The 16,094-nt window shown below is 42.5% G+C and overlaps 1 protein-coding gene across 5 annotated transcripts; it reads right to left on the bottom strand.

The window, feature by feature from the left end:
• Nucleotides 1-3,247: 3,247 nt before the first annotated feature.
• C21H1orf159 (chromosome 21 C1orf159 homolog) lies at nt 3,248-14,019 on the bottom strand. Of its 5 annotated transcripts, XM_030963769.1 has the most exons (12): nt 13,972-14,019; nt 12,529-12,615; nt 10,247-10,377; nt 9,817-9,907; nt 9,332-9,407; nt 8,525-8,629; nt 7,951-8,010; nt 7,242-7,376; nt 6,925-6,950; nt 6,597-6,627; nt 5,586-5,709; nt 3,248-5,536 (listed from the first exon to the last, which is right to left on the bottom strand). In XM_030963769.1, exons 4-11 carry the CDS (start codon nt 9,886-9,888, stop codon nt 5,627-5,629), a joined length of 588 nt encoding a protein of 195 aa, XP_030819629.1. In that variant the 5' UTR covers nt 9,889-9,907; nt 10,247-10,377; nt 12,529-12,615; nt 13,972-14,019; the 3' UTR covers nt 3,248-5,536; nt 5,586-5,626. The 5 variants fall into 5 exon arrangements, with proteins under 5 accessions (XP_030819629.1, XP_030819627.1, XP_030819631.1 ...); XM_030963767.1 differs by having other exon boundaries at nt 3,248-5,709; XM_030963771.1 differs by having other exon boundaries at nt 3,248-5,706.
• Nucleotides 14,020-16,094: the final 2,075 nt, after the last annotated feature.

The following is a 16,094-nucleotide window of genomic DNA, read 5'->3' as shown; positions in this document are numbered from 1 at the left end:
ACGGGGAGAATTCACCTTAAAACAAAAGAGAAGTTCTAAAAACTCAAGGCCAAGAGAAAGGGCCCAAATCTCCTCAGAGGCGCTGAAATCAAACTAATTAACAATTCTGATCACTGAAATTGTTAAAAACTACAATTTATTGCTATTTCCACTATTTTTACCTCTTTTGAGGGTTGAAATTCAGACACATTCCCCACATAAACTGGGAGAATTCGCCTTAAAACACAACGGAAAAAGGCCAAATCCCCTCAAAAGTGCTGAAATGAAACTAATTAAACAACTATGATTACTGAAATTGGTAAAAACACCAATTTATTGTTATTTTTATTATTTTTACCTCTTAGAGGGTTGAAATTCAGGCACATTCCCCTCACAAACGGGGAGAATTCACCTTCAAACACAAAGGAAATTTTTAAAAATCCCGGCCAAAAAAAGGCCCAAATCCCCCCAGCTCCCTGAGGAAGTAAAAAAAAGTGGGAAAATTGGGGTGAGACCTCAAACTGCACCCAGACACCTCAAAAAAAACAACTTTTAAACCAACTGAGGTGGAAATAACTGTGTAATTTTCCCAGTATTTTCCCACCGGGGAACAGGAAATTGAGGAAGGAGCTGGAACTAATCACAGCAGGAAAATGGAGCTGGTTGATTTTTGTGGGGATTTTCCAGGATTCTCTGATGAATTCCATGAAAAAATTTGATTTCTGAGGGATGTTTTCTTCCCGGCGTGAGGAGCCCTCAGCAAATCCCCCCAAAAATCAAAATATCCCATCCAAAGGTTGAAGAATTTCTGCCCCATCCCCATTTTTTACCCTCGTGCTCCCTCCCGGATGAGAAATTGGTTTATTTTGTTTATTCCCACCCCAAATCCCAGTAGAAAAACTCCTTTTTTTTTTTTGCTGGCACTGCCAGCTGAGCCCCAGCACAAATATCCTGATGCTTTTATGGTGTTTGTCCTTGTTAAAGTCAAATTTAGCCCTTTTTTTTTTCTCTCAGCACCTGCCCTTTTCCACCCTGGGAGCTACCAAGCACCTGCACAATTAAAGCTTCATTAAAGCCGACTTTTTAATTGCCTCTGGGTCGTTGGAGCAGGAAAAACAGCTGGAAAAAAGCCTTGGACATGGTGAGGAAGCAGCAAAAATTCCATGTTTTCTTGTCAGTTTTACTGTTTTGTTATTTTTTATTTTATATACTTGCCTTGGTGAATTCACCAAATTGGAAGTGTCCGTCCTCAATAAACAACTGGAAATAGAGAATAAATAAGGATATTCCAGAGAAAAAGGGAAGAATAATAATGATAAATAAGGAATAATAATAAATAAAATTCTATAATAATAATAATAATAATAATCATCAGGGTATTCCAGAGAACAAGGGAAGAACACTACTAATAAATAAAGAATAATAATAAATAAAATGTAATCATAATAATAATGGAATAATAAATAAAATTTAATAATAATCAGGATATTTCAGAGAAAAATGGAATATTGATAATGAAAATGGAGTAATAAAATTTTAATAATAGTAATAATAATCAGGATATTCCAGAGAAAAAGGGAACTATCCCCTCAAAATACAAATTATCACTGCTCTTAACATTTACTCAGAGTTTTGTGATAAATTAAAGATATTTTTAAAGGTTTTTCTAAGCCTTGGGCAAACTTTTTTCTTATGCCAGGAATTTTTTTGGAGCTGGATTTGTCCTGGCCGAGCAAACAGCCCCAGCAGAGCGCAGCTTTTCATCAGGACCCATAAAATTGAATATTTTTTATTGGATTTCTGGCAACGCCCGGGAACGTTTGGTGCTTATCAGGCCCAGATAAGATAGCAGAGCTTGGGCTCGGCTCATTAAAGCCCGACCCCGCAGCAGCAATTAACGAACTGGTTTTTTCCAGGGATGAGCAGCTCCAGAGGATTCCCGGGAAATGCGCGGGAAAAGCTCCATGCCCTGGGCCAAAACCCCGGGATTTGCTGAGCCAGGGATCCCACAGGATGAGCAGCTCCAGAGGATTCAGAGGATTTCCTGGGAGTTATTGGAAAACTCTGCTCCCAGCTCAACTTCCCTGGCTCAAAATCCTGGGATTTGCTGATCCAAAGGCAATTAGTGACCTGTTTTTACCCAGGGATTCAGGAGGATTCACCTGTTCCCAGGAATTACTGGAAACTTGAGCTCCCAGTTCAACTCCTCTGGACTCTCTTTGTCTTCTACTCCCCCCAGTGGCCACAACTCCAGGGATTTCCAGGGATGAAATGAAAAGAAATTAATGAAATTAACAGGAAATCCATGAAATAAAATTTTAAAAAATCCGTGGAATTGAAGGAAATCCGTGGAATTAAAAAGGAAATCTATGGAATTAAAAAGAAATCCAAAAGTAATCCATGGAATTGAAAGGAAATCCATGGAATTAAAGGAAATCCATGGAATTGAAAGGCAATTAAAAGGAAATCTGTGGAATTAAAAAGAAATCCAAAAGAAACCAGTGAAATTAAAAAGAAATCCATGAAATTAAAAAAAATCCGTGGAATTAAAGGAAATCTGTGGAATTAAAGGACATCCAAAAGAAATCCATGAAATTCAAAATAAATTCCAAAGAAATCCATGGAATTCAAAGAAATCAACAGTGAAATGACATCACTGGGAAGGGGAATTGGGAATTGCAGTGGGAATTTCCCCAATCTCAACCCCAAAACCCCAAATCTGATCCCAGCGGGGAATAGGGAGGGAAAAAGGGAATTAAAGCCCAAAAAAGCTGAAAAGCCAGAAAAGAAAAGTTGAAATCTCTTTATTTTGGCACTGTTTACAAAGATACAAATGCAGGAAACATTGGGGGGTTAAAACCGAGTTTCAAAGCACAATTTTATTGTTTTCACCCCAAAGCAGCACTTGGGAAAGGGAATTTGATGGTGGAAAGGAAGGAGAAACCCAGAAAACTCAAAATTAAACCCACAGAACCAAAGCTCAACCCCAAACCCAAAACTAAACCCATAAAACCAAACTAAACCCACAAAATTCAACCACAAAGCCCCAAATTAAACCCAAACCTTGACCCCAAATCCAAATCTAAACCCACCAAACTCAAGCACAAACCCAAACACACAAAACCCAAACCCCACAAAATTCAACCCCCAACCAAACCTAAACTCACAAACCCAAACTCCAAACCCCAAAATTAAACCCAAACCCAAAGCTCAACCCCAAACCCAACACTAAACCCACAAAACCCAAACCCAAACCCCAAACCCCACAAACTCGACCAGGAGTTCACAGCAATGACAAAGCTGAACCACACCCCAAAAAACGAGAAAAAATTGGGGGATTTTAACATTTTCTGGGTAAAATTTTCAGGATTTTGAAATGTTCTGGGTAAAAATCTCGGGGTTTTCATTTTCTGGGTAAAAGTCACTGAGAAAAACTCGATTTTAATCACACACAGAATTAGATTTTTAGATGTTTACACAAATCCCATTTTTAGACAGCAATTAAAGCAATTCCCACACGAGAAGAGACAGAAAAAGGAGCTGATCCTTCAATAAATTAAAATGTCAGCAATTAAGCAGGACAGGAATTAACACACAGGAATTCCCAGCTCCAGAGGTGCAATTCCTTGGAATCATTTGCATAGTTCCGCCTTTTTTCTTTTTCCCCTTTGGAATTCAGAAAATCCTGGAGAATTTGGAGAATCCTCAGGAATTCTGAATTCCAGGATAAAACCTTCCTACTTGGGAAGGGAAAAAAAATCTCAGCAGCACAAAAAAGAAAAATAAATTGAAATGATCAAAATTCCAAGTTGGAATCTCCCAAATCGTCCAAAAAATTGGGAATTTCAACTGGAATTCCTTGGCCAGGAGGAAAAGAATTTTATTTCTCATAATAAAGAGGAAAAATTTGGAATTTTTTGGCACAGGAGCCTCTCCATGATTTGGGGTTTGCCCCTAAAAATTCCACCAAAATCTTGTTTTTTAAGGAGATAAAAGCAAATCCAGCTGCCCCAAAATTCCCAGAAAAAATGGGATTTTTCCATGGGATAAATGAATTTCTTCCCATCCCAAATTCTCCTCTTGGAAGGCTGGAACCCCGGGAAATGTGGATCCTCCAGGTGAGAGGCAGATCCAAGAGCTCTGTTCTCATTTTCCCGTTAAAAAATTCGGGAAAAAAGGGGAGAACCAAAATTCCCAACTCTGGGAATGCCCAGAGCTGCAACTCCAGGGGGGGACCGAGAAATCCCAGGGATTTGGGATGGATTTGGGACGGATTTGGGATGGATCCCAGATCCAGCCCAGCCAGGAGGAAAATAGTTGGAATTCCAGGGGCTGACAGTGACTTTTCCATGGATTTAGGACTTTTCCCACTGATTTAGGACTTTTTCCATGGATTTAGGATGGATTTAGGACTTTTCCATGGATTTAGGATTTTTTCCACTGATTTAGGATGGATTTAGGACTTTTCCATGGATTTAGGACCCTCAGGCTTGGATGGAAAAACTGCAGGGAGACCCAGTCAGGAAAAAAATCCTTTTCCAGCTCTTTGAAGTTCCCAAAATTCCCCAGGCAGGACCAATTCCATGGGGGAAAGCTGAGGCTGCTGCCTGGAATTGGGGAATGCCTCAAATTCCAGGGATTTCCCACACCAAAAATCCCATTTTTCCACTGGCAGGGGTTGTCTCGATCCCTGTGGCTGATCCCAAAGATCCCCGAGTGCCCCAAAAGCAGGAATTCCCAATTCCAGGAATGGATTATCCCTTGGAGAACATTTAATCCAAGGACTGAGCTGGAAAAATTCCCCAAAAAATCCCAGGATTTGGGATCAGGCCTGGACTGAGCACCAGGAGAGCTCCCAGTGGGATCTGGGATTTGCTTCCAAAGGATTCTGCATCTTAATTATTGTCATAATTAATTAGCATGGTTAGTTAGCGTAATTAATTAGCATAATTAATTGCTGTCCCAGGTTAAAGCAGTGGCACTTGAGAGGATCCCTTTGCCAAGTGTCCAGCCCGGAACGGATCCACATCCCAAATCCCAGCTCCAGCTGTGGGGTCACATCCCAAGGAAAACCCCCAAATTCCCAAAGGATTCTGTCCAAACAGGGAAAATCCCCGGAATTCCTTAAGGATTCTCTCTAAAAGTCCCCAGATCCCTCAGGAATTCTCCCCAAACAGGAAAAATCCCCCAGATCCCTCAGGAATTCTCCCCCAACGGGAAAAAATCTCCCGAATTCCTTAAGGATTCTCTCCAAACAGGGAAAATCCCCTGAATTCCTTAAGGATTCTCTCCAATACCCCCAAATCCCTCAGGAATTCTCCCCAAACAGGGAAAATCCCCCGAATCCCTCAGGAATTCCCCCATCCTGGGGCAGGACCCTCCAAAGCCCCCAGATGTCTCCAAAGGGCCGGCGCTGCCGTGAGCTGGGGGCGAGGTTTGGGACAATCCCTTTGGGGTTCCTGTGGGATCAGCGGCTCTCAGGGGTTTGGGACAATCCCTTTGGGGTTCCTGTGGGATCAGCGGCTCTCAGGGGTTCGGGACAATCCCTTTGGGGTTCCTGTGGGATCAGCGGCTCTCAGGGGTTCGGGACAATCCCTTTGGGGTTCCTGTGGGATCAGCGGCTCCCAGGCACGCCCCGGGCTGGGGCTCACACGTTGCTGACCCGGCTGTCGGCGGGGCCGGGCGGGACCAGGGCACGCTCGCGGCGGACGTAGCGCGGCTTCCGCACTGCTGGGACAAAATATCCCAAAAACATCCCTGGGAATGGGGGCCAGGGGATTCCCAAAGGGGGAGAGGGGCGGGATGTGGGGATTGGGGCACAGCGGGGTTTGGGGCTGGGTTGTGGTTTGGGGTTGGGATTTGGGGGTTTGGGGTTTCAGTGCGGCTTCCGCACTGCCGGGACAAAACATCCCAAAAAAATCCCTGGGAATGGGGTCCCAGGGAATTCCCAAAGGGGGAGGGATGGGATGTGGGGATTGAGGCACAGCGGGGTTTGGGGCTGGGATTTGGAGTTGTGATTGGGTTTTGGGTTTTAGTGCGGCTTCCGCACTGCTGGGGACAAAATATCCCAAAACATCCCTGGGAATGGGATTGGGGAGGGAATTCCCAAAGGGGGAGGGATGGGATGTGGGGATTGAGGTGCAGGAGGGGTTGGGGTTGAGTTTTGGGGGTTTGGGGTTGAGTTTTGTGGGTTTTAACTGCACAAAACCCAAACCTGAAACCCACAAAACCCAACCACAAAATGAAGCCTAAATCCCTGAAACCCAACCCCCCAAACTGAACCCACAAAACTCAACTTGAAACCCAAAATTAAACCCCCAAACCCAAACCAAAACCCACAAAACTCCAAAATTAAATGCACAAAACCCAACCCCAAACCTAAACCCACAAAACCCAACCCCAAAACCCAAACCCACAAAAGCAATCCCACAAAACCCAAGCAGAGCCCCCCAAAAATGGATTTCCCACCAGAAATCCCATCAATATTTTGCCCTGCATCAATCAAAGCAACAAATCCTGTTAGAAAAATCAAATCCCACTGGATTTCTGTTCCTCATCCCGAGAATTTTGGGGATTTCCCATTTATTTTTAGCACATTCCAGGGGAAATTTCCTCACCTGAAGAAGCTGGAGGAGAGATCATGGATGCCTGTGGAACAGAAGGACAATGTCAAAAAAACCCCAAAGTGTAACAGTTTTCCTTTAAAAAAATCTGGGAATTTTTTAGGGTTCCTATAATTTTCACTGTGTACAGAGTTTTTTCTCGGAAAAATAACTCTATTTTCCATTTTTGTCCCAGTTTGGGTCCAAAGAACCCCAAAATATCTTTAATTTTATTTCAGCCTCATCCATCAATTAAGGAGTTGCTTAATAAAGTCCCAATTTAGTTAATTAAAATGGAAATTCTTGTTTATTTAATGTTCCTATAAAAGCAGAATTCACTCACTGTTTCACTGGGCTGGAGAACAGATGCTAAAAAAGAAGAAAAAAAAAAGATTAATTAAGATAATTTTAATTCATTTGAAGGCTGGAATTGTTCATTTTCCAAAACTACAGCCATGGGGGGAATAATTTTCTTGTTAAAAAAAGGAATTTCCATTTGGAGAATTTATTGGGTGTAGGACTCTAAAGACTGGAGAATTTATTGGCACAAAATGAGGATTTTCTCCACAAAATGGGCAATTTTCAAGGAAAAATCCCCATCTCAGTCCATTAACAGAGCAAAGTTCATTAATTAATGGATAATTAAAGGTTTTTTTTTACCTTTGTTCCTTCTGTAGAAAATCTTTGGGAGTTTGTTGGCTCGTTTGAGGTAGAAAAAAGAAGCCACAGAAAGGATCAGGAACAAACTGAGGAGAAACGTCCCCAGAATGAGAGAAGCGGCGACTTCGGGGCCCCCTGGCAAGGAAAAAATGATCCAAAAAGAGAGAAAAGTCTGGCTTGGAGCAAAAATCTCTTTTTGTCAAAGGATTAAATCCAGATAAAGAGCAGATTCTGATTTTAGGTGCTGTTGCATCATTCCAGTGCCTGAAACTGAGTTTCAATCTCAATGGCAGCCGCCAGGGATTAAATCAGTTTTAACAAAGTGTAATCAATTAAATCAGTTTTGACATTAAATAACTTTTTAAACTCATTTTAGTGAATTAAACCACTTTAAACTCATTAAATCACTTTTAATTCATGAAATCTCTTTTTAAAACTCATTTTAACAAATGAAAGCACTTTCATTGGTTAAACCCTTTTTGAAGTCATTAAATCACTTTTAAAACTTATTTTAACAAATTCAAACACTTTTAAACTCAATAAATCACTTTTTAAACTCATTTTAGCAAATCAAATCCCCGTTTAAACTCATTAAATCATTTTTAAACTCATTAAATCCCTTTTTAAACTAATTTCTAATTTCAACACTTTTAATTCATCAAATCCCTTCTTTCAGATCCCAAATCCCCCCAAACTTCCAGGTTCTCACCAAAGTTCTGGATGAAAGGAGAGCTCATGTTCATGTGGGAGTTCAGCCCTCTGCTCCCAGCTGGGGAAAAAACCAGAAAATTTACACCAAAATCCATCCCCAGCCCAAGTTTCGCCATTTTTTCCCCTTCCTGCACACCAAATTCCCACAGGTTTTCCCACCCAAAATCCCACCAGGAATTTGGGAATGTTTTTAATATTTTGTGGAATAAAAATATCAATTTTTGCTGTGGGAATAAATGGCAACTAATAAATAAAAAAAGAATGAAAATTAATTAAATTTAATTAAATTCAAATTCATTCAAGGATGTGGGATAAAAAAAATCTCCAATTTTTGCTGCATTTTTGAGGAGTTTTTGCTGCAGGAATTGACGTCAATAATTAACAAAAATAATTACAATTAAAGTTAATTAAATTAAAATTAATTCAAGAACGTGGGATAAAAATCTCAATTTTTTGCTGCCTTTTGGTGGAATTTTTGCAGTAATTGATACCAATTGATTAAGAAAAATTATTCCAATTAATTCCGATTAATTTAATTCAATGTATTTGATAAAAATGGGTTAAAAACTCACAGTTCCTGCACTCGCTGAGGTTGTGCCCAGAGGGGCTGGCCAGGGTCTCGTTCCTGCACTTGATGCAGCTGCTGCTGCCATCCTCATTCCACCTCCGGTAGCATCCTGTCAAAAAACCACGGAAAACGGATAAAACAACAGAATTCCCAAATTTCTGGCAACGCCCAGGTTTTAGAGGGGGATAAAAAGCAGAAATTCCCTTTTCTGGGGGGTTACAAACAGCACCCGATTCCCCTTTTCCCACGCTAAAGAGGTTTTGGTCTCAGATTTTATTCCTAATTGTTATTCCCAGTTTTTATCCCAGGAAAACCAACAATTTCCCAAAGGGAAAAAGGAGAAGGAATGATGAGGAAATAATATTAATTAATTAATTAATTAATTAATTTCCACTCCCCAGCTGCTGGATTTTGGTGTTAAAGTCCAGAAAATCTGGGAATTTTTTATCCCTGGAATTCTCCAAGGCCCCAGTGATTATCCCAGAAAATTGAAATTTTCCAAAGGGGAAAAAGGAGAAAAAAATAAAAGGGAATAACAGAAGTCTGGGAATTTTTTATCCCTGGAATTGTCAGTGAGAATTCTCATTGAGCCACAATGATTTTCTCAGAAAAATAAAAGTTTCCAAAGGGAAAAAAGGAGGAGGAATTTGAAGGGAATAACATTTATGAATTAATTAATTTGCACTCCCCTGCTGGGAATTTTTGATCCCTGGAATTGCCCAAGGCCAGCGTGGTGCCTGCCCATGGAATCAATGATCTCTGAGGGCTTTTCCAACCCGAATTCCATGGACTGGTCCCAGGTAATTCCGACCTGGGCTGCACTGCTGGGTGACTGGGCAGGAGCTGTTGGAATCCAACATTTCCACACAACATTCCGGGTCTGGCACCTGAGGAGAGAAATTCCCAATGAGTTCCCACTTTTCCATCGAGGAAATAATAGTAAATATAAAAAATAAGTTAAAAATCCCCCCCAGAAATTAAGGATAATTCACTTAAAACCCACTGGAATTTTTTTTCCAGCAAGGAGAAAACTTGGTTTATTTTTATTTTTATTTTTATTTTATAAATCAATTTTATTTTTCTAAATCCATTTTAGTTTATTTTTGATATAAATTTTATTTTTAAAAATCTATTTTATTTTGCTCTTAGAAATCAATTTTATTTTTCTTTTCTAAATCCATTTTATTTTTATTTTCTAAAAAAAACCACAGAAAATTTCAGATAAAAAAATAAAAATAATTTTTAAAAATTAATAGTAATAAAAATTATATTAAATTAAATTCCTGGAGCACCCACTGAGTTTTCCGTGGATTTTCCTGCAACTTCTGCCACGAGCCTGGTCAGGAGAAGCACGAAGGGCACCTCCATTCCCAGGAAAAACACGGATCTGGAGAAAATTTGGGAATAAATTCAAATTATTTATTAATGGCACCGGAAGTCTGCTTCCCTTTAAAGAAGTTAAAGAAGTTTAAGGAAAAAAAGAGGGTGGGAAGAGTAAGGAAACAGATGAAAAAGGATTATTTATTAAAAAACATAATAAAATTAAGAATAAGAAAACACAGATGAAAAAGGATTATTGATTACAAAACCATAATAAATTAAATTATTATTCAGATTTTTGTCAATAGCTACTTATTCAAAGAGTAAGAAAACACAGATGAAAAAGGGTTATTGATTTAAAACCATACTGAAATTGAATTATCATTTCAAATGTGATTGTTCTTACCTAGAAGAACACCCTTGTGGAACAGGTCATAATAAAGGGGAAATTTGGGTGGGAAAAGCCACTTGGAAGGGCTGGATCCTCCCGGGGAAGGGCACAGCTCCGTCAGCTCAGTCCTGCTTGGATTCCCATCCCTGAAACAGATCAGAGCAGAGGGTTCCTGAGCCCAGCCCTGCAGCTCTCCCAGCCTCTGGATCAATCACTTTTATTTCCATCAGCCAATCATTTTTATTTCCATCAGCCAGAGAGAATTTGGAAACATTTGATGCATCTGGAGCTGTTGGGCTTTTTTATTGAACCAGTTTGGAAGCAAAGCTGAGCTCAAAAAGCTGCTTTAAAGCTTCTAAACACTTAAAATATTTGGTATTTTTAACTTAATTTTCACTTAATTTTTCAAATTATTTTATTCCTACTTAATTCCCTTCAAACCATCCCAAAATTGGCAAATTTCACACAAATTGCCTCAGTATCAAACACCCACAGCAAAATAAATTTGCCCAAAAATCTGTTCCATGTTTGGCAGCATTTTCTGTGTGGATTTGGAAAAAAAAATTATTTTAATATATATATTTAAAGCCTCTGCCTGAATTAGAGGATATTTTTCCCTCACAAATTTCCCGCCAGGGCAGGAAAATGTTGGAATTCCAACAAGGATTTCACACTCTGGGAAGGAACAGCATTTTCTGGTCGAACACAACATTTTGCTGCCTCCAAGGAGGAGGTTTTACCTCATAAATTGAAATTTAGAGAGGAAAAAAAACCCTAAAACCTTCAGGAAACTGAGGATCCACCAACCCTGAGGAGAAGTGAAGCGTGAGGGGAGGTTTGGGCGGGAAATTGGGAAGGGATTGTGAAGGAATTCCCAGGGAATTTGTGGCTGCCCCATCCCTGGAATTGTCCCAAAAACCTGAGATATTGGAAAGGACGAGCTTTAAATTCCCTCCATCCCGTCCCAAAATTCTTGTGGAAAATTAGTGTAGCACAATTTCCTCAGGGTCAAACACCCACAGCAAAATAAATTCCCCTAAAAATCTGTTCCATGTTTGGCAGTGTCTTCCCTGTGGATTTGGGGGAAAAATAATAAATATATATAAATATTAAAAAAAAAAAAGACATTTTTCCCTCATGATTTTCCTGCCAGCTCAGTTTGGGGCAGGCAGATTTCAGAATTCCAGTGAGGATTTCAGAGCCTGGGTGTCAGGTTTGGAACAAATCCCAAATCTCCCATGGGAATGAACCCCGTGAGGGAATTCTGCCTCTTGTTGTGCCTCAAAAGGAGCACAAACACCTCAGGAACACCAAGGGCCTTCCTCCCACTCCTGCAAGCAGAATGTTTTCATTATCTCCACAGTTCCCATTGTTTTCTGCTGCATTATCAGCATTTTTCTTGCTGGAGCTTGGGAAAGGATGGAAGTGCAGAGAAACTGCGCCTGAAATTCAGGTGGTTTCACAACTCCCTGCGTTTGAAACCACATCACACCCAAAAGCTGCTTAATTCTGAAGTGATGATAAAGCTGAGAGCAGGCCAGAGAGGGCTGGAAAAGCTGAATGAAAAAAACTGAGGAGAAAAGCTGAAATGACAAAACTGAGAGAAGAATGGAAGGGTTTTAAACATTGAAATGATAAAACTGAGAGAAAAATCAAGGGTTGGAAAGGCTGAAATGATAAAATAGAGCAGAATCAGAGAGGTTTTAAAAGTTGGAATGATAAAACTGAGGAGAAAATTTGGAATGATAAAACTGAGTGAAGAATTAAAAAGTTGGAAAAGCTGAAATTATAAAACTGAGCGCAGAAGCAGAGAGGTTTTAAAAGCTGAAATTATAAAACTGAGGAGAAAAGCTGGAATTCTAAAACTGAGAGAAGAATGAAAGGGTTTTAAACATTGAAATGATAAAACTGAGAGAAGAATGGAAGGATTTTAAAAGCTGAAATTATAAAACTGAGAAGAATGAAAGGGTTTTAAAAGCTAAAATGACAAAACCGAAAACAGAACCAGAGAGGTTTTGACAGTTGAAATTATAAAACTGAGGAGAAAAGCTGAAATTATTAAACTGAGAGAAGAACTAAAGGGTTGGAAAAGCAGAACCAGAGAGGTTTTAAATACTGAAATGAAAAAACTGAGAGAAGAATGGAAGGGTTTCAAACATTTAAATGATAAACCAGAGAAGAATGGAAGGGTTATAAACATTTAAATGATAAACCAGAAAGGAATGGAAGGGTTATAAACATTTAAATGATAAAACAGAAAGGAATGGAAGGTTTTAAGAGCTGCCAGTGTCACTCACCTGCAGGCTCCCAGGAGCCCTGTGCACCTTGCCCAGCTGCCAGCGAACACCTGGGGCTCCTGCTTTGCTGCTCATGTCACCAGGAACCTGCAAAGGTTTAACAAAACAATCTTCTATCAATCCCAGCTGGAGCAGGACTCGTTTTTCCAGCTTGGAGCTGAGCTCAGTCCTGCCCTTGCCGCGGCTGGGGTTTTGTAACAGCGCTCAGCAATCAAAAGCTGCGTTTAATCAGAGCCACCTTAAGCCAGGCTTTGCTGCAAAAGCTGCTCCACACCTGCCCTGAGCAAACACTCATTCATATTTACTGCTGGGACACCTTCTGCTCTTACAGCAGCACGAAAAGTCAGGAGGAGAGATGAATATTCCACAGGGAACAGTGGTTTGGGGAAGGAGAAGTGAATATTCCACAGGGAACAGTGGTTTGGGGAAGGAGAAGTGAATATTCCACAGGGAAAAGTGGGTTGGGAAGGAGAAACGAATATTCCACAGAAAAATGTGGTTTGGGAAGGAGAAGTGAAAATTCCAGAGGGAAAAGTGAATATTCCACAGGGAAAAGTGGTTTAGGAAGGAGAAATTAAAATTCGACAGGGAAAAGTGGGTTGAGAAGGAGAAGTGAAAATTCCAGAGGGAAAGGTGGTTTGGGAATGGGATAAAGGAATGGGTTGGAGGGGGTTTAAAGGGCATTCAGTGTCACCTCGCTGTGCCCCCGCGGGCTCCAAGCATCCCAGGGATGGGATATCCGTGCGATAACCAGTGCCAGGATCCCGGCAGCCTCACAGGGAGGGATTTCTCCCCAAAATCCAACCTAAACCCGCTCCTTCTCTCTTGGGGTTAATCCCCCTTTGTCCGGTTACTCCATCCCTTGGAAATTCCCCTTCCTGCAGCCCGAGAGGGTCACAGCGAGGTCGCCCCAAAGCTTCCCCTCTCCAGGCTCAGCAATCCCAATGTTTCTATGGCAAATTTGGATTTTTTTCACCCCTAAACGGTGCACCAACACCCGTACTATTGGGACGTGCATTTGGGGGAAGCTCAGTCCGGAAAAACACACCAAAACAATATCACCAAACACCCACCGCCCCAACAAGCTCGGATCGGCAAAAAATCCTTTTCAACCGAGTTAAATTATTAGGAAATAAAAGTTTCACGGGGGGTAAGAAGGAGAGGATTCCTCTCCAAACGCAGCTGGCCCCAAAAGCGCTGGGCAAGGAGCAGGAACAAGGGGCGACTTTTAATCCTGAAGCCCTTTAATCCTAAAGCTTTTTAATCCCAAAACCAAACCCCTCCGACCCCGCTGGTGCCGATTTCCCCGGAGCACTCGGTGGCTCCATGAGGAACCTCTGCCTACCGCGAACAATGGGGCCGCACCCAGGGCTCGCCACTCGCCCCGGCGCTCGCCGCCCGTTCTCCCTCCCGCTTCCTCCTCCTCCTCCTCCTCCTCCTCACCTGAGAGCTCCCCCGAGCATCCCCCCGCCACCGCCGAGGTTCCCGTTCGTACCCCCCGCCCTCCACCGGCGCCCAGCCCGCTGCGCCCCGCGCCACCCTGGGAGTTGTAGTCCCGCGGCCGCCGCCCTCCTCGCCGCTTCCCCTAGCTGCCGCTCTGTCAAAACTACAAATCCCAGCAGCACCCGCGGCGCGCCCCACCTGTACCCCACTCCCCGCAGGTAAATACGCTCTCTCAGCCCTTTCGCGCAGCGCCGCGGTGCCTGCTGGGAAAGCGAGTCCCGCGCTGCCGGCGGGGTGCGGGGGCGGTGGGGAGACCGCACTACAACTCCCGGCGTGCCTCGCTTCGCGCGCCGCCATTTTAGGCGTTGCCCGGCAACGCTGACGCGGCGGGAGGGAGGAGGCGGCGGGGTCGAGGCCTGTGCGCCCCAAAATCCCGGGAATTCGGGAAAATCGGGAAAATCAGGAAAAACAGCTGTGCCAGATCTGGCTGCCCTATCCCTGGCAGTGCCAGGCCAGCCCGGGACAGGGGGAGGTGTCCCTGCCCAGGGAAAGGGGTGGGGCTTGATGGGATTTAAGATCCCATCCAAACCAGTCCATAATTCCATAAAGGAAACCGTGTGGTTTATTCTCCCTAAAAATCTCCTTCTTCTGTGGTTCATTTCCCCTAAAAATCTCCTTCTTCTGTGGTTTATTTTCCCCTGCAAATCTCCTTTCATGTGATTTATTTCCCCTAAAAATCTCCTTTCATGTGGTTTATTTCCCCTTTTAACCCCTTGTTATTTTGCATGCGGATGAGGAGCAGCTCCTTCCGAAATCCCAGAGTTTTCCCTCATTCCTTGGAGCACAAATCCATTTAAATTTGGCATTTCCAAGCCAGCTCCTGAATTCCCTCAGGGTTTTTTTTGCTGACAAAACGTATATAAAAAACCTCAAAGGCCTCATTTAGACAATTTGGAGCTGCTCCTCACCTTCATTTTGTGGAAAATCTGTTTTCCTGCTTAAATTATCATGGACAAGATTCCTGGAGGTTTTGGATGTCTTCCCTAAACTTTTTTACTGCTGGAAGTTGCAAATTATACACAAAATATGGATTGGTTTTGTCGGATTTTTCTTTATTTTAAATCAAGACTGCCTCAAAATGCAAATATTTGTAAAGGTAGGAGGTGAAAAATGTCATGAATATTCATAAAATATGATAATTATCCAAATTACAGCTAACGAGGCAATCTTGCTTCATTTCCATGGCTTTGTAAATATTATTTTTTAAAATAAAAGGGAAGGAGGGAGAAAAGGAGATGGGGAATCAGGCCTGAAGCTCCAAAATTAAATAGAAAAAAATATAAATACAAAAATAAAAAATCCATGAAGGATTTCTGACTTATTTCCCTGAATAAAGGGGAGAAAAATCCCTGGAAGTGGGAGAGGCTCGAAATTCCAGGGGTTTGGGGCCAGCCAGGAATTCCTGGGTGGGTTTCTGTGTTGGAAATCCCCATGGGAAATGGGAATATGAGAATGGGAAATGGGAAATGGGAAAGGGAATGGGATTAGGAATGGGAAAGGGAATGGGATTGGGAATTGATGGGAATGGAAATGGGAATGGGAGATGGGAATGGGGATGGGAATATGGGAATGGAGAATTCCAGAATTCACGGAATTCCTGATTCCTTGGAATCCCAGCTCCTCCTTCCTACCTGGGTGTGCTCTGGGCAGTGCAAACCATCCGGGGAATCCTGGGCTGCGAGGATCCCATGGATGCAGGCTGGAAAAGCAGGAATGGGGGATCCCGGGCTGGGAGGATCCCATGGATGCAGGAAGAGCAGGAATGGGGGATCCTGGGCTGCGAGGATCCCATGGATGCAGGAAGAGCAGGAATGGGGGATCCCGGGCTGGGAGGATCCCATGGATGCAGGAAGAGCAGGAATGGGGAATCCTGGGCTGTGAGGATCCCATGGATGCAGGAAGAGCAGGAATGGGGGATCCCGGGCTGGGAGGATCCCATGGATGCAGGAAGAGCAGGAATGGGGGATCCCTGGGCTGGGAGGATCCCATGGATGCAGGAAGAGCAGGAATGGGGAATCCTGGGCTGCGAGGATCCCATGGATGCAGGAAAAGCAGGAATAGGG

This window comes from Camarhynchus parvulus, chromosome 21, assembly GCF_901933205.1.
Source record: "Camarhynchus parvulus chromosome 21, STF_HiC, whole genome shotgun sequence".
Taxonomy (NCBI): domain Eukaryota; kingdom Metazoa; phylum Chordata; class Aves; order Passeriformes; family Thraupidae; genus Camarhynchus; species Camarhynchus parvulus.
Note: the sequence above shows the minus strand (reverse complement) of the source record. Positions and strands in the feature narration are given on the sequence as shown.